Source organism: Thunnus maccoyii, chromosome 17 (genome assembly GCF_910596095.1).
Source record: "Thunnus maccoyii chromosome 17, fThuMac1.1, whole genome shotgun sequence".
NCBI lineage: Eukaryota > Metazoa > Chordata > Actinopteri > Scombriformes > Scombridae > Thunnus > Thunnus maccoyii.
In genome coordinates, this window is record NC_056549.1 from 27,494,971 (window position 1) to 27,514,166 (window position 19,196).

The 19,196-nt window shown below is 40.7% G+C and overlaps 1 protein-coding gene and 1 long non-coding RNA gene across 10 annotated transcripts in view; one reads left to right on the top strand and one right to left on the bottom strand.

Moving 5' to 3' along the window:
- Nucleotides 1–19,196, top strand: part of epha7 (eph receptor A7) — a 90,613-nt gene that overhangs the window by 26,177 nt on the left and 45,240 nt on the right. For 7 of the 9 annotated variants that reach the window (XM_042389558.1, XM_042389557.1, XM_042389562.1 and 4 more), the window contains exon 5: nucleotides 5,764–6,099. In XM_042389558.1, the coding sequence (XP_042245492.1) occupies nucleotides 5,764–6,099 (336 nt within the window). Of the gene's footprint in view, nucleotides 1–5,763; nucleotides 6,100–7,155; nucleotides 7,321–10,222; nucleotides 10,715–19,196 lie in introns of those variants that run through there. The other 2 variants (XM_042389565.1, XM_042389566.1) reach the window with 2 other exon arrangements.
- Nucleotides 1–19,196, bottom strand: part of LOC121881830 — a 76,618-nt gene that overhangs the window by 14,283 nt on the left and 43,139 nt on the right. Inside the window, exon 2 of the long non-coding RNA XR_006091928.1 lies at nucleotides 7,629–7,665. This is a non-coding gene — a long non-coding RNA (uncharacterized LOC121881830). The remainder of the gene's footprint in view (nucleotides 1–7,628; nucleotides 7,666–19,196) is intronic.

The following is a 19,196-nucleotide window of genomic DNA, read 5'->3' on the forward strand; positions in this document are numbered from 1 at the left end:
GTGCTGGTGCAAGCTCGGGGCTGAAAAGGGCAGTCGTGAACAGTCGTGTCTTCCTTTCAGCCCTGCCGCCCCCCTTAAAAATGTGCCACCTCAACAAGTTGACGTCCATCAGAGGGTCCATCCTGCCTGGAGTTGCTAGGGGACTGTGATAGAATGTAGGGGCTTGTGTTGCTACCAAATATCAGAACCGGTGTTCATATTCTTTTTCATTCTGCTGAGGCTCAGACCCAGATTCACTTCAAGAGGATTCCAGTTTCCTTCATTCTGTTTTCCTGTCAAATGAGGATATTTTACCAACATTCACTTTCAGTTTTACCTCCGAGTAAAGTGGTCTAAATTGTTAGCTTGTTTACAACCTGCTTGATTGTGTATTGTCAGACTTCATTGTAGCAATGTCACCACAGTCCCAGATCTCAGTAATTACTGTGGTCAGGGCTGGATTAACCCACTGGGAGTGCCCGGGGCAAAAACCCCTCCCCCAGTTCCCCAAGTTAGTGTGGACATAATTTAGCAAACTTGTTGAAGAATATGCATTGTGTAAGTATAAAAGGGCCATTCTACATGATAGGGTAGGAAGTATGGTATAGGTAAAAAGTGTAGTAAAATGTATATTACTGGCAGAGATGCAGAAAGAATGCCTTTACCATTTTATGGTGCTTCAGTGAACCAAACACATTTTCAATTAACTTTGTTTAAAATACTTGCTGCCCAGTTGATTTAAGGCCTTTAGGGCCCTTAATGGTCTGGGGCCACTGGGCATTTGCTTGCTTTGCCCAGTTGGTAATTCATCCCAACCACCCATCTACTATCCATACCAAAGTTGTAATGACCCACGATTGTCCTGTAAGATTTATGCGGGGAAAACAAACAACACATCACCACAATGACCAAATCTGCAGTGCTATTAATTACATGGATGCGATACATGGAAATTCTGTTCTGTCCCCGTCCTGATCATGCACATGTAAAGTCAATGTAAATGACGGCATTATATTTCACTTGCATTGTAATTGGATGAGCTCATGCACAGTGTGATTGCAGCTTGTTAACTCACAACAACATTTACAATTACCACCACATATATGGTAACTGAGGAGTTTGTGTAAAGACATTACACAGTGTTTGACCACTGACAAGGGCTTCTGTCATTGTTCCAAGACTCATTGTTTTACAGATGTGACAAGGGAGGCACCATGTAGCTCCATAATGCTTTCATCAAATGTGTTTTGGCATCAGAACTTCATTTATGTAGATTTGTTTGCATATTTTAGTTGTTTACTATGAGTGAAAACTCTGAGCACAGAAAACGTGTATTGTTCAAATGCATTCTTAGTGATTCTTTCCTTCAGTTTTTTTATTCATGTCCATGTGCCATCATGCACTCTCCAGAGATGGGGCTGAAATGGAATTTCAGCTTGCAGCACACATTTTGTGCAAGTAGCAAATCCAATATTGAATTCAGTGTGGTAGTATTGAAGTAGTATTGAAATTTTAGATATTACAACAACAGCAGTTGGAGGTCCTTCAGCCAAAAACTCTTCTCCGAGCTCTTCTGCATGGCTTCCCTCGTACAGGTTTTGCTGCAGCCCCATCATTAGAGGCTGGGTCACGGGGTCACAACACACATTTGTAGAGTGAGGATTACCTCATGGGCGATTTGAATACCACTCACCCCTGCCGCCCCTCTTCCCACAGCTCCCCAATTAGAGCACAGCCAGCTAATAGGCTGTGGAGGGTTAAGGCAGCCCCGAGCACCTCTCAAGGCCGATAAGCGCCAGATTCTTCCCTCTTAAGCTTGGATTTACTCAGGTCTCACAACTCTGCACAGAGTCGAGATGGGCTTTGAAACATGACCTAAAAACTATCAGCTACCATACTATATTTTCTATATGGTAGATTATTGGATGTAGTGGATACTTCAGTGCACCAGGAGCCTTTTTCTCACCACTTTTACACATGGGAGTGCTTTGTTTATTCCACAAAATCACAGGTTCTACCTTAAAATCTCTGCAATGTTAGCATGCAAATGATTTAGCAGGAAACATAAATTGTACGCACATATACTTCATACTCATGCACAACAACAAAAACACCCTCACACACATGCTAACCCATGCTCGGTCACAGCGGCAGCGTTGGAGGGAAGCGAGCAAGTGATTGAGACATTTCAGGCTGTGGGGGCTCTGGCAGGCTAATCCGTGAAATGAAACTTGACTGGGAGGAGGGGTGAGAGGAGAGAACACGAAAAGATAAGACAGAGTGGGGGAGTGAGAGACAGGCAAAAAAGTAGAAAGAAGAGGGAGAGCAACAAGCCCTTGAGCTATAAGGATGAGCAGACAGACAGACAGCGGAGGGCTCAGGATGCGGCGCAAATCTGTGCTGCAGGTGAAGTAGGGGCAGAAGAGTTTCATATTCCTCAGTCCAGACAGAACATATATGGCGAAACAAAGAGACGCCAAGGAAGAAGAAGAAGAAGAAAGAGGAGTGGAGGGTTTGGTGCTCTTCAAACGAAATATGATGTGTCGTCTGACCATGACAGACAGAAAGTCTTTATACCATTTCTGAAAAAGACCTTTCGCAACCTTCTCCTGTCTGCTTCCTACTGCCCTGATTTCTCTCCCGAGAACTCTCCAAAAACACTTTCAGTCAGACAGTCTCTCCTCAAGAGCATTTGTGGTGTTGCACATGTGGCATTGTACACATAAAAAGCGATGGATGTCGTTGTGTGAAGAATGAAAAACAATAGCTTGAGAGAGAAGTTCAAACCCTGTTTTGGGAAGTTCCAAAAAAGATTCTGCTTTTGGAAAGGGAGTTTCAGTTTCATGATGTGACAAACACTTTGGAAGTTGGAAGTAAACCAAGGCCTTCAGAGGAGGAAAAGCACAGCCTGCAGTGTAGTGTGCACCTCAGAAACAATACAAAAGACAAAGGTCATACAGATACGGGGTCAGTCTAATCTAATTTCCTTTTTGGCCTGTTGTTGCAGAGAAATCGTGTATTTGATCTGTGGCACCTGAGACACAAATAAGAGTGGCATGGGCAAAATGAGATGTTATCATAGCCTACCGTGGTCATGGAAATGCAAGAATAAAAGATCCCTGAGGTTTGGGGCGGGGGGTGGGAGGTGTGTGTGGGTGTGCGAGTGAGTGCGCACATGTGCGTGGGCGTCTAAGTGCATATGTGTCGAGGCACACCTTTCCCTTTGTCCGCAAGGAAGATTGAGAGTGCGGGTCGAGTGTCAATGCCAAGGCTGAAGTCGAGTGGCGCTATCAGCAGTCACTCCTCTCCACTTCACCTGCCACAGCAGGCTCTTTCATCTTCCCAGTCCACAGTCTGTCTCTTATCTTAGCCGATAATCATGAATATGGATGTCTCCGTTGAGCCCTTACTTCTAATGGGTGGAACAGGGAAAAACAACTAAGTGCTGTATTAATGAGCCCGAATATTGTGATAGCAGTTTTGGCTCTATGCATACAGTATGCATGACCTATTTTGTTAGTTAATGTGACAAATTTAATGAGTTGAGAGGTCCCTCCCCAAGATTCCCTCAAAGAATATTTCCTGAGCAAACAAAATGATTTCAGTGTCCCAGTGAACAAAATGAAGATGTTCTTAAAACATTCATAAATAAAGAATAAAAGTCATATAATTTTTACTGCGTTGGGGGGCGATTATTTATATCAACATCTGGGCCATAAAAGGCAACATCCTGGAATTTGAGAGATGAAAGCCGCAATTTGTTATTTATTGTTTTACAAGATGAACTAATCTCTTTGCCATTACGTGAACGTTTATAAGGAAATGGTCTGCGGTCCTGTGCACTTTTGATGCCACAGAGCTAGTTGTTATTGTATGTCAAGTGAAACTGTATATGGCAGTTACAGGGCGGTGATAATCCAGGTTTAAATCTTGTTCATAAATTGTGTGGGTGAACCAGGCTTTAAGTCTTTTTTTGGGAGACATTAACTTTAAGTGTCCTGCTGTCTACATGATATACCTTTGGAAGGAAACCCAGTAAAGCCAATCTCTCCAGCTGGGATAGTGGTATATTTTTGGAGAACAGGAAAGACTTGGAGAGAGACTGTTTGTGGCTTCTGATTCCATGCTTAGCATTTGTCTGACCGTGTAACCATGTCTCCATCATTTCCATAGCAGCTGCAGCTTTTATGCTGTTAACAATCGCTTTGTAAACAAAGCCCATAGTCCATCTGGATGAATCACCACCTACGTTTGCATGCATGAAGTACACTGTAAAAACAAACATTTGATTATTTCATGGTTAAAGTATGAGTGACCAGGCTACCTTACAGTTTCACTTTTTACCCACCCAACTCTGTACTTCCCCTCAGCTCCACAGAGCTTTGCAGTCTCTTTCAAATCATTGTTTTGGAGTTCAGACCCACATACTTATATTCAGTCTCGCAGCTGTCATCAACCTAATTTCCAACAGTCAGATATTATCAGCAAAAAAGCTCTAATAAACTGACGCATGCTACCTGCTCAGCACCAAACAGCAGGCAGACAAAGTTACAGAACAGGTGGTGAAAATAGTGGAGCATTAGAAGAGCTAGATACTTTTTCTCAAGAGTTGGTGGAGACCAAAACAAAGCTGAAAGGAGAGTGAATATTGGACAAACATTTGTCAGGTGACCAAAAACAATTCCAAATTAATGCTAATGTTGCGCCCTCTCTGCTGGATGTAATAACAGCCATTATGACTTAAAAAAGCCATAACATGTGAAGTTCTAACCCTAACCCCCTAACCCCTAACCCTAACCCTAATCCTAACCCAAGTGGCAAATATGAACAAATAAAAGATTAAAGTAGCTTTAAAATTTTGAGTTAACTGAATGGTTTGGTCTCTTTAAGCCAACGTAACTATCACCCTCTAAATATAGATTTGAGAATCTTTGAGAACCGATGTCAGCCAACATCTGTTTTGCTATGTTGACCACCGTTTGTAGTCAGGCTTCATTTCTAGTTGTATTTTTTCAAAGGTAAAGCAGTTACAAATCTAATCCCTCATGCACTGCGGTGACTAATCATTACACCTTTTGCTGCACTGTTAGTATAAATACTTAAGTGCTTTGACACATGTATAAAAGGAAAAATATCAAAAGAGAATTGTATTCCAAATAAAATGCATGCTGGGAAGTATTAGCTAATAAGATAGCAATGTTTCTAAAATTAATTGGATGAGATTAAGTAACAAGACTGAAACTCATTATAAGTTCTGAAATGGTTCTGAATGTGGACCTGACTTTAAATAGAAAAACCTCTTGCACTGTAAAATCTCATAATCAATTTAATTACAAGACTTTACAGTGTGTAGAGTGGTGACGGTGCAATGAGGTGGAAGTGAAGTGTGGGGTTAGATGGGTACACAACCTTTTTAATGACAATTCATAAAAACAGTGACATAAAACTGTGTTGCATGAACTCTGACAATGAAATTATTCTCCCTTTGAAACTCTGGACTCCAACTCTTTGATTTCACAGCCTTCTAACACTGACCTTGGCGCCTGCCAGAGCTGACTTCCTTTCAGTGTACCTGTACCATTTTTTCTGGGTCTGAGTCTTATTATAATTGAGTGTCAGTGTTTGGCTCTAGGGCTGGAGCTGGCATGTCCTGTAGTGTTTTTTTTTCTTTTTTTTCTCAAAGAACAGTGAAAGCACAGATCCAGTCAATGCACACTCTTGGCTGTCACTTTCCTTGGCACGCAGTTATTTAATTCTGGCTTTCTCTTTGTCCACCTCTGACAGGGCCTCCCTCGGCACCACAGAACCTGGTCTACAACATCAACCAGACCACCGTTACCTTGGAGTGGAGCCCACCGGCAGATACGGGCGGCCGAAACGATGTCACCTACAGGGTTATATGCCGGCGCTGCAGCTGGGAACCTGAAGAGTGTGTGCCGTGTGGGCCTAATGTGGGATACTCCCCCGCACAGTCAGGATTAGTGGACACTTATGTGACCATCATGGACCTGCTCGCCCACGCCAACTACACTTTTGAGGTGGAGGCTGTCAATGGGGTGTCAGACCTGAGCCGCACACAGAGGCTGTTTGCCGCGGTTAGCATCGCCACTGGTCAAGCAGGTAAGGACTGCATAAAAGTATTAATAACTGATAATGTTGTGCTTCTGTGGGGTAGAAGCCCCTTTTGATTTAACTGTTGTGAAAGGAAATGTGTCAGTTGATCTGCTGAGTTTTTCTTGATAAGGTTTCAGTTTAAAGGAATAGCATAACATTTTGGGAAATGTGCTTATTTGCCTTCTTTCCGAGAGCTGGATGAGTAGATTGATGCCAATCTCATGCCTCTGTCTTAAGTGTGGAACTAGAGATACAAGGCTATTAGCCTAGCTTAGCAAAAACATTTGAAGCAGGGGAACTAGCTTGCTTGGTCCAAAGTAAAAAAAACAAAAAACACTTACCAAATCACAATGTATTTCATTTGCTTAATCTGTACACAAACTGAAATGTAAAAACAAAAGTTGTGGTTTTAGGGGCAGTTACATAAACTATAATTATATATTGAAAGAAGTGCTGGGCAGATGGATAAACTGTTCCTTAAGAAATAGTTTCCTGTCTCTGGCCTTAATGCTAAGCTAGGCTAACCAAATCCTACATCCAGCTCCGTACTAAAGGCACTGACATGAGGTTGGTATTGATCTTCTCATCTCACTCCTGGAAAGAAAGCCATATGTGTTTTTTTCGTAAATGTTGAACTATATTCTTTTGGAAAGTGTTTGGCTCACACTAGTCTATGCACAGTGTACAGGATTTGATATATGGTGGCATAGAGCTCATCTTTTGCTCCAGCTGAGAGAGCATTAGGCAATAAGGAACATGGCAATTGACAGTTTAATTTTGAAAACCTCTCACATGCAAACTACAGTAATGATTCCCCATTAGCATTAATGACCATAGTTTGATATGATCCATAATATTTCCAGTATGCATATTACCCAGATTAATTTAATGTGTATATCAGCACTACAGTGGCAAACATTATTAGCTTAGCAGTGATGTAGATTCCCAGTGGCACCTTAAGAGCCAGTACTGTATTTGCAGCTTGGTCTCCAGGGAATCCGCCGTAATTAAAATGCTGTATTTTGCGGTGACAAACTTTATTCATTATTTCTATGGATCCAGCCAACAAGATTCCTCTTTCACGCTCGAGCATCCATGAAACACACTTGGCCCAAAAGAGTGTACTGACTATGGTGATTAAAAGAAGCCCGGCTACAGCAAGAGCACTGAAGCTTTTTCTGAATGTTTTATTATAACCACTAATTACACCTGTCCTCTTCCATGTGATGGCCAGTCATGTCCTGCTGTCTTCTTACACCATCATCATACAGTACTAGTTGAGACACTGACATTATTTTAGTCATGTAAAGCTGCTCACTTGCCGCTTTTTTGCTTCAAAGTTCAAATTATACCATCTTTTACTACCAAAAATCAATAATATGAGAACAGAATGATTTATTGTACAATCAGCATCTCAGTTTACTAGATGTGTGCATTTGTAGGAAACACAGAGCAGAGAAAGGAAGAGGTTCAGTTGTGTGTGGGATACAGTGTTGGGGATGATGTATTGGAGCTGGAATGTACTGAGGGGTTACCTGGTCAAGGACACAAGGACGTCAAAAGAAGGACGACCTGCAGGAAAAAGTTAGGGAAAAAAACAAACAATTAACTCATGCTCTTTTAGAGTCACTCATAATTACACCTAGCATGTTCACAACAGACAATTACTTAGTTAACCCAATGAAATATTTAGCCATTAGCTAGTGTGGAAGGGTACACTTGGCCAAGGTGGTTTCATGTTTACCATTGCGAGTCAGTGGCACCATTTATAGTGCTATAACACAATGATCAGGTAGATGACACGTTGCTGATTCAATATGGGATTTTGTTGATTGATTCCTTGATTCACTTGAAGTATCACATGGTATCAGGATGAAATAGGCTCTGCATTAGTCTACAGACTATGATGCAATACTAACACCCCTCTTTTAAACCCAGACTTTCAAATCAAATTACTTGATAAGATGTCCCTATTGGCCTGATAGTGATCTAATCCTAGAAGGATGTTTCCAACTAGTGCACCGGTGTCTTTCTAGTACTAGTACGTGGAATAAAAGACAGAAAATCTAATTTCTCATTTCCTTTTAGAACCACCCATATGAGTTATTGCAAAGCTTTTAACAGCGTCCTACAGACTCCACTAGCAAATGGAGTTTGGTCAGTTGTTATGGAAATGGCTCAATTATCATCACGTGACAAGTGATGACACATTTGTCATTTCATAAGACCACTCATGATCTTGACAAAGGTTAAGGAAAGATTGCAGTTTGGGTGAAAATAAACATGTCATTAAGATTAAGAAACAATGCGGTCATGGTTAAAAGAAAGCAGCACTGAGAACAGGACCCGGTCAGTAGTCTTCAATGTCAAAATAAGAGGCTTGATCATCCAAATGCCACTTCCTCCCCTGTACAGGGTTTTATGGCTCTATGGCACCGCACCAGGTCTGCCTTTGCTTCTTGGTCAAAAAAAGAATACACTGTGAAAGAAACAAACATTTGATGGCCTAACTATCTGAGAAAAGTACAAAATTGCACATCTACATTGGAAAAGAGAGAAATAGTGGAAAAGTCCCTGGCATTCTGTGACCCGAGGAAGGCGGCAGAGCTACCCAGCTTTTGGCTAAAGTGCAAATCAGTAGGCAGCAGTAGGCTGATGTTGACGGCCATGTGAACACTCTTGTCTTGTTTCCCATCTCGAGCAGACATTAGCTCTATGCTGCAGTGCTCATTGTCCTGCTCACTGGACCCTCACTGTGTCCAGAGCTCTCTGGGCTGTTAGGAATTGCTTGAGTGCTTTGTAATTGGGACGTCGGAGCTTCCTAAAACAATCGGCCCTTCCCGAGCGAGCATGCAGGACCACTCATTAGAGAATGACTGCATTATTAAAGCTTTTATAGCTCATCATTCAGAATTGATTAACCTTTGCGTGGTGAGGCGCCGGAGCCCCATAGCAGTGAAAGAACCTTAAAAAAGAGAAGCTCTCTCCTCCATGCCTCCCATCTCCACCTCCTGCATGATAATCAGCATGTACATAGGTTTGTAGCTCGGGACTAAGGGAATGAACTTGCAGTATGTGAATACAGATGGTGATCCATGATGAGGAATTCACACCTCCCCTAATTACACCAAAGGAAACGTCTGAAGCGAAGCTGGAGCTACACAAGGTGCTGAGTGCTTATTGTTCCCAGAAACCTAATTACCTCTCAGCTCTGTCTTAAATGAGTTTAAGTAGAGGCTGCAAGTTCATAAGCTTGATTTCCTCAGCTCCGTCCTTGTAGCCGTTGAATGGAAATCGTCGCATCGAGGATTTTCGTTGTCTTTGCCGCCGCCGTACACTGCGAGTTAAGAGTGTGTTTCAATCAGCACTCCATTGTGAGCCGACAGCACCACAGAGCCGCCCTCGGAGGCACTCCGCGCCTTAGCTTTCCTCAAGCGCACTTGTAAACAAGGCCTTTGTTCTTCCAGCACACTTGTGAGTGGGCACTGCTCATAGAATAACCATTAATATTTATTCAAGCGGGTGTTCACATCTCTGAGCCAGAAAAATCACTGTGGAGAAGGGCACAGAAATAGGATTTGAAATTGGTTATGGGGAAAGGCTACAGGACCTGTGTGTGTGTGTGTGCATGTGTGTGTGTGTGTGTGTATACATGCTGTGTGTTCACATTCAACTTGAGACCAGTGCAATGGGGTTTAGGTGCGATCGGCAAGAGGTATAAACAATATAATGAGTGAGAGGAAGAGCCTGTGGAAATTGATTTTAATGTTGACTGCTTGTATTAGCCAGCAGCACAAAGCCTGTTACACTCAGATAGCAACTTTCACAATAGTTGAGCTGTGCTCCGAAGTATTCACAGACTTCATGGGTGAGTCAGAGCAGAAAAACAGGGGGTGTGACTTAGCCAGCATGCATGATTTAGACTGTGGCAACTAGAAATGCCTCAGAATGTAAAGAATGCCACGGCACTTATTTGAAACACATGTGATAGATAGAGACATCATTTCAAATTTCAGATCTAAAGCCCCTTTTCTGACACCAGATACATAACATCGCCGGCTTCATCTATTCGTTAATGTGTTCAGACAAAGCCGTCCTTTACGTAAATCTTTGTCATGACTTTATTCAGACATGACAGGACTGTTATTTGGGATTGAGCCGCAATGCTCGCGGGGTATTTGGCACCCGGTGCCTGAGAAGGAGTGGTGGAACAGCTGGAGGAGAGCGGTGAGTTCAAAGAACCCTCTTTACAGGCTGCATCAGCGATGGATTTTTAAAATGATTTTGCCATTAAAGCCTTAATTGATGAGCGTCATAAATCTGACGGTCACGAGTGAGTGTACTATGAAAATGTGTGTGTGTTTTATAACGTCTGATAGTGCACAAGCACTGAATGACAAGACGTTTAGTTGGGACTCCTTGTTTACTTCCTATTTGCATACAAGCTGTGTTTAAAGTTTGTTCATAAGTTCAGGCATGCCAACTGCTAGCATTAAAAATGTTAATCTAATAGAGAGAAGGCACATGTGATTGTTATTGTGGTTATATGTGGGATTGTTTTTAATAAAATTTTAGGCAACTTCTTTTGCTCTGTAGTTCGAAGGACAAAAAGTCATATTTCGACACACTGATCTGACATAAACCTCCTCAATTTAAAATAGTCTCATTCAGTGTTTTGTATTATAATTAATTCAATGTCAAATTTCTCATAATGCTTGGATATTTGATTTATTTTCTTTCATCTCTCCTGATATTTTATTCATTTATTTTATTTCTATATTTTTCATTTCTATACCTCGTGTTTCTTTTATAAACGGCATTCAGAGTGGAAGGCATCCAGGGAAACTTGTTTTAACTGCATATGACAATACAACAACTTGATGTGCATTTTCTTTACCTTCATTTAACTGCATTCAATTCAGACGTGTGACGTGTGTGTGTGAGATGTCAGATTCCCTTCCTGACTTTTTTTTTTTTTTTTTTTAAGTGGCATTTATTTAAACATGAGCTCAACATGTAAAATGACTATCACATTGATGTAACGAGGTCTGTCTGAAAGAGAACTGTAGATTGTGACTAAAAATGTCTCAGAATGCCAAGAATGTCATGACCGTCATTCCAGAACATCTGATAAGACAGAGATATCACTCAACTTGTAAATCAGCCTTTGTGTAAAAAAACTGTGAAGTTCAACACTTTATACATGCGAGGAATTTCAAAATCAGCGAGAAGAAGTTATCTTCTTGTGGTTAGTGTAAGTCATTCTCCACTTCATTTGTTGTGCAACACTGTGTGAATGTAGGATGATGTTATAGCCCCCCTCAAGTACCAACCTACTTAAACATTCAATGAAAAGAGCACGCTATTCCCTTTAGTACAATCTCTCTGTGCAAAAGAAAAAAAAAAAAAAGAGGCACCCAAGAATGTAAGCTAAGCATTCTACTTTGATCTGAAAAGCCTCTCTCCCTTTGCATTGCATGAGACACAAATATTCCTGTTTTGTTTGGCTGTTTCAGTCAAAGTCTGCTTCAGTGTCCTCCAGCAGTTTACTGTCTGGAGTTCAAAGAGGTAGATAGCAGAGAGTTTGATCATTATTTACCTCTACAAGACAGCAGTGATCATAAAAAAAAAAAATGAAATGTTGAAGGGTGCAAATTGATACCCCCCAGCTCCTCCTCGGTAATCTATACGACCGCTTTATTGACACTTTATCATCACTAAAAGGATATTTGTTCAGTGCGTTTGTGAAAGTAACACTTGGGGAAACAATAAGGCCATTGATTTATACCTTTTTTTGTTCTAATCTGCCATGGTGGCCTTAAACAGAAGGATTGATTGATTCTGAGGAGTCCCCACTGACCAGTGCCAGCCAGTGTAATTTTCTAGTTAAGCGGATCCTCCTTTGTAGCATTTGTCCCCGGTTTTACGTTACCTGGGAGCCCATTCTTTTCACCCCCGCCTCCCCTCTCCGCCCCCCCAGCTCCACATGCTCGCCGTAATTTGATGAGAGCTGGGCAAAGCAGTAAGATTCAACAGCTGCAATAAAACTGTGGTGGTCTCAGAGCAGCAGCTCGGAGCACTTAACCTGTAGCTTTTCTGTAAATGCCTCCTGATTTGTCTGTCACCCAATCCGTCAGCAATGAATAATTTTCATGGAAGGTGCACTTTAATTACTTTCCCATTTAAATGGCATTATCGTGGCCTATCTAGGTAATTAATCTCACCAAGTATCCTGTTTCAGCCTTTTATTGCTGGCAGACGAGCTCCCTAAATCCCCCTGAATCTACCGTGCTTGAATGAGCCCTCCCTCATAGAAGCTGGCGTTGCCTCTTTCCCCTTCACTTGGTCCCTATTGCAGCCATTGGACAGTCCTTTTCTCTTGGTGCAGGCAGCCTGTCAGAGCAACGGGCTGTTTCACTGCCTTGGAAAGGACACAGGCAGACACATCCATAAAGGGCTATAGTCAAGACCAGGCTTCCACCAATACCAGCTTAGAGGGCCAGTAATTGCAAATAGCTATATGTTGATATTCAGAGTCCTTAAAGGATAAGTCTGGTGATATTCTATATCTTTTTTTATTGTCAACAAATCCCATGAAAACACCAAACCAGCAGTGAATTGATCTACTAACAAGTATTGACTGTGTATCCTCTGCACCACAGAGCACCACTCTCATCCAAAAACTGTTAAAAACACATCAATGAGTCACACTGTTGCAATGGGTGACATGTTTCTTCATTACCATGAATAGACATACTGTAGTTTAATTCGACTCGGTCCCACACACACACACACACACACACACACACACCGTCCTGCTGCCAGAAATACTCACTCAAACAAAATGTGTATTAATCCACAGCTGAAAATAGTCCCCAACAAATGCACTATTCTTCCTTTTTTAGCTACATTTGCTTAACAGTGTCCAGCTGTTTTTGGGAAAGTACAGAGCCTTTTTCTAAGAATGAAACTATATATTTGTTACCTAAAAGTGTACATCTTCAGTAGGTCTCTGTTGACAATAGCAGCCTTATCTGGTAAAGTCGACCATTTGTACGCCTCAAACCTTCGAAGACGTCAGTATTCACATGTTAATATAGTGCTAATCGATCTAGAAAAGCACCATGGACATCATTTATGAGACAGATTTTTCTCATACTAGAGGAAGATCATACAGAGTGTATGAAATAAAGGAGTCTTCCTCTAGGTAGCAGAAATGGAATTGGTGATTTTAGGGGAATCTGCATGCTGTATTGTTAGACTTCTTGTATTATTGCAGATTTTACAGACTCACCTGTACTGTCACTATCAAACAATGGCAAAAAAAAAAACACTTGAAAAAAAGGTGCCTGGAACTGTTATTTTTCAGTCAAGACACAACTAAGATCAGAGCGATTCTCCTTTTGACATCACATCTTTTCACATCTGAACAATAATATTCCAGCTGCTTCAGAGATGCAGACGTGTGCCGGAGCTCTGAACTGGAGCCTGCAACGTCCAACTAGTTATTACAGAGGATCAGGAAAGAAGTGGAGTCAGCATTCTGTAGTGGACCAAAGGAAATCCAAGACATCAGCAAAAATCGTCTAAAGATTGAAGACATGCACAGAAACATGTTCATTCGTTCCAACAGCTAAAGAAAAAAACAACAAAAAAACACAGGTGGTTCTACTGGTCGGCTGCCTATAATATTCACTCAAACATCATCGGAGAAAGAGTTAATACTGAAAGTAAAATGTGATCTAATGTTTAGTTTTACTCATGCTGGTATAAAGCCAAACATATCATCAAATAGATTATTTCTAATGGTAGCAGTATTACTGTTATTACTATAATTGCAAGTCCAGTTATTAATGTTCTGTTTTTCTTTGATTCTCCCTCATTTCCCCTTGATTATTTGTGCTTCTTTCTCCCTCCGACCCTGTTTGTTGGTGTTTGGATGCGGCGTTATTATTAATTTGAGAACTTTGTCGGGAGAGCCATCTTATTTCATTTCTGAAAACTGTCGGAAAAAGTTGCAGCATTCTGATGTTTTGGTCTCAGCTGGGGAATATGTGGAAGTTAAAAAGGGAGCGCTGATTCACATTCAGCTTCATCCTATAGGCTGTGTTCCCCCGGAGCACACACAGACACAGCTTTAATTATTCAGACCAGCAGCAGAAAGAGATTGAGGCAAGGGGTTTTTTTTTTTTTTTTTGGCAGTCAATCTACTGTTTACCTTCCACATAGCCGCTCGGCATCTCAGTCAGACCCTCACCTTTCTGGAATTACGTCTTTTTTTTTCTCTCACGGACGTCAGCAGCTCTCATTTATCAGCCGAGACATTTGACAACTCATTTTTGCAGAAGTTGGCCACTTAACAAGTTTCCCAGAGCATTGTTGCATTTATCAGTGTGTGCGGGATATTAAATGTGTGTTAGTGTGTGTGTGTGTGTATTTTACAATATCTTAAACACCTCTGTAAACAAATAAGAATTTCTCTGCAGGCGTAAAAAAGAAGAAAGCACAGACATTGAAAAAAATGTTTGAATAGAATCGGCTGCGTGTTTACTTGTTGGCGACAGGCTGGCCGAGTGGTTAGACTGACAGACCGCTGAGTCAAAGGTTACAAGTTCAGCTCGCTCAGAATTACAGAAGACGCTTTGAACTCGTTTTCACTCGTCATGAATTTATTTCCTCTGTGGCAGAAAAACATGTTACACGAGCCTTCAGACACTCCTGCAGGTTAAACTGGACTAACCAAACACTTTTAGTGCTGACTGAAAACTTTTCAAATGCATACGATTCCTGAAGTAGTCTATTCTTTATAGTGTCTATAGTCTAAATGTCTATCTTCATCCCAGTGTTGTCATTAAGAGTCTGACTTTGCAGCAGGCACGTCGTTCTTTATGTTAAGCCTGAGAGAATAACTAATGTTCCGTTATTTGAGCCGCTCAGTCAGCAGTGAAGCGGTGATCAGCTTGACTCTGTCATGGATGTGACATGATTGCGTTACCGCGGCGATGCAGTAACCGCAGCAGCTCTACTTATCTGTCCATGAGATCTCTGAACCTCCAGTACGATGGATTGTATGGAATTTGATTTTTGGTGCTAAAAGTCTTGACATGTTTAGTTTATTTACGGTGATTTTGAAAAATGTTACTTTTTTACAGGTAAAAACAGGATTTTTCACCACAAATGAAGTTTGATTTTAAGAACAGAAGTGTGGAAAAATTAAACGTTGTAATATTTGTTAATACATTCTTAGTGGAGCAGCAATTCCTCTTAAAATGACACAATGCCACACAGCTGACATTTTAGTATGGAAAGTAAAACACAGTTTAAAAGTTCATCCAATCATATATTACTGTAATAACAGTGTTTCAACAACAGACTTAGTATATAACTACAACAATTAATGAAGAAGGTGAAGAGGAACACGATAGTCTTTAGTATGTGAACACACATACTGTACATGCATATATACAAACAAGATGAACAATTTTGGTGAGAAATTCCATTTTGGAGAAGTCCAGTTTTCATTGGAACTGCTTTCTACTGAAGAAACTGTTCACAGTGAGTTGTAGTAAGTGAGTTGTGGAATGTATAGAGTACCTGCAACACTTATTCTGTAAAGATATGTCATTTTTCAACGCCACAACCACCACAAATGCCATTATATTGGAGCGAGGTAGAAATATGACAGATATCTCAGAGCATGGGTAAATAAAACTAAAACTCTCTGCATGGCTTGATACTACTGGAGGTAAGTGAGAAATCATGTTTTTTTAATTTGGGTGAATGGACCCTTTAATGTGCTTAAATGAACTGGCTGTGTGAACAAGCGTTAGCTAACCTTGATAAAGGCTGCAACAGATACATACAAGCTTCTGCCTGAATTTGAATAGTAATTTCTATGTAAATAGAATAACATACATGAGCAGATTAAGGCATGAGCGCCTGAGCCTTCTCCACGCCACCACCACCACCACAGGGTGACAGATTACGAGCAGGGAATATTCGCTCAGTGAAATTACAGACCTGAGGGGTAGTTGATGAGAAATGTCACTGTCGACAAAAATGGAACTCTAATATATTCCATCTCAGGTTTGTTGGACACTTATTAATGTCTCTCAGTGAGTGCCAGTAATTAAGGTAGTCAGTCTGGTGCGGCAGATGAAGCGTGGGACAAATAACAGCGTGACCTGAGAACAAAAGAGCTGCAATGAGAATATACATATTTAGCACTGCCACGGAGCCCTCAGAGCGCACAGTGTTCTCAGGTTGAGCAACAAAAGCCCTCATTGTGGCTCAGAGCAATTATTCATCTTCTCACTTTTAAATGTTGATGATCTTTTTCACAGCTTGTGAGAGTTTCATCTCTAGCAACAAAATTGGATAATAATAGCGCCGTTTGGAAAGCGTTTGATGAAGCTGTGAAAGTTTTATAGGTTATAAATCGGTTAGTGCATCAGGTGCAAACAAAAAAAAAAACCCAACGTCATTAAAGTGTAAAGACTGTGTAACTTTAGAAGAGGAAAAAAGACACTTTGTTCTTCCTACAAATAAAAAGGCAAAGTCACATACAATAAATCACACCCTTTCTCAGTTTAATACACTGTTTTGCTGCTACAGCCTGGTATGACCAGTAGCTTATGGTGGCTAATGTTAGCTACTGTTAGCAAACTAGACAATTACTGTTTAATGGAAAGTACTGAATAAGGTCACTGACTTCATGACTCTAATCTACTTGTGCTTAAGTTAGTGCTACTGTTTTAGCTTGTCACGCATCTACATTTCAGTGGTTTTATCACAAAAGTAGTGAGTTAAACACAATATCTCAACAAGAAACATGTTTGTTGTTTCCTTTATGTGATTTCATTCTCCTCTATGTCTTTAAAGTAACCGAGCCAACAGAATCTTGGGAAATGAAGGGAAATTCATTGTGCCATTATCCTACAAAAGTTTAAGAAAAGTTACATAGACTCACTTTAAACAGTTTCATATTACAGTGATCTTAGCATGCTAATGTTTAGCAAATTTCTGTTGCCAAATGAGCAAACTAAAATAAAATAAAAAAAATGTTTTTGAAGTTTTAGGTTTACACATATGAGTTTTGTTTTTAGTACAACACTTAATAAATCATCACTTTGATTATATTATATGTGATTTTTGCATAAATTGACCATATTGTGTATATCAACCTGATTTATGTGTAGAAGTTCATTCTTGACATTAGAAGCAGTAATTTGACTACAAATCTAGACTTTCAACTCCATCTCATGGTCTTCATTATTTTTTTTGGTAAAATATGTATTTAATGAACATGAAAGGGCACAGTAAAGAGTCACAGCCAACTAGTGCTGACACAGTCAAGCAATCTATCAGTCAGTTATTAGGAAATCCATCAACAATATCACTGAATTATCAATTATCACTGAAGTCATTTATCAAACAACAGTGGCAGGATTTGCATCATTTCTCTCTTTTACATCACTGTAAACAGACTATCTTTGGTTTTGAGTGTTGGTCAAAACAAAACAAGTTGTTGTCAGTCTCTGTCAACTTTTGATTGCCATTTTCCACAATTTTCTGACATTTTAAAAAACTAAATGCTTAATTGATCAATCAACAGATCAATCAAAGATGAAGATAATTGTTAGTTAGTACAGCCAACAATAAATCACAAGAAAATCCAGCTGTCGTTGTCCTCTTTGAAAAAGTTCTAACTAAAAAGTTAACTTCAGCTTCCATATTTAAAGTTGCACTGTGTGATTTCAGGCGCTTACCGGTCAGTGAAGGCAGCTGGCTTTGGCTCTGGAATGCAGCAGCTCTCCATTTTACTGCCCACGGGTGACTGTAAGGCCTCAGTAAACACCAAAATACTTTCTTTCCTTCTCTCTCTTTATCTACTCGCTCCCGACTCGCATATACATTCACAGACACACACACATGCACACACACATACCACACGCACCCTGCCGGCATGCACCTGTGACTCCCAGAGACTCTCTTTATATGGAACACATGCTCGGGAATGTCACGGCCCTAGCTGCAAATGGCTCCGGCACTTTGCAATAGAGCCATTGGAGTGTTTCATTTCCTGCTGAAGGAGTTAAAAGGACTTCCAAGGGTAATAAAAGCCAAGCAGGGTTGCATGCCATAGGTGCCCAATAGGAGTGAATTCCCTGGTCAAAAACCGGACAAAAAAACACACACCCACACACAAACATACACACAGCAGCAATCCCAAGTCAATAGCTAAACTTTGATCGCTGTTTCCTGTAGGCGATGGTATTTTGTCTGGCGGTGCAGAGGGATTGTTTATAGCCCAGAGAGTGTTAGCATGCTAGCTGGCGGGCGAGGGCACATTTCATTTGTCTCACACAGGAAAAGAGCAACATCAGCCTGCATTTATCAAACTGTTGCGAGTGAAATTTTTTAGAGATTGTAGTTTTTGATTCAAGAAAATAAGTTTAAAGCTGCACTAATCAACATTTTTATACCATCAATGCATCAAAAGACTATGTATAGTGTGAAAGAATAACACCCTAACTCTGCAGTTCTCCTCAGCTCTATGGGGATTTTCAGCTTCATCGAGACAATAGACAGAGATGCAGTCACTCCGCTAAGTGGCCCCGTGGCAAAACTGAGTTGCGGGTCCCTAGGTGTTGACACCAGGCCCCTCGACAAAACCAGGCCTTGAGATTAGATGATACTTAATGTCGCACCCACTTTAAGAACCTTTTAATTTTAGTTCATTTTATTGTTCATTAGCAGTACATATTCAAATGTCAACAATCTGTTTGACACATAGTGAAGTTTTGGCTTTTTTGGGGGCCCCTGAAGGTCTGGGGCCCCTCTACCATGTTGGTAATCCAGCCTCGCTTCTGAGACATGTTTTGGAATGACTGTACAATGTAGATAATATGTTATCTGAAGCAATATGTATAATTCAGAATTCTGCTTTTTCTCACCATGTGTTAATTACTAGTGGAGATATTAAAGATTCCCCACAAATGAATTCATTTAACAAATTAATAGCACACAGGCTTTAAAAGAATAATAATCAGAGAAAATGTAAGAATGTTTAACAGAATGAACAGGCAGATAGATAGATGTAA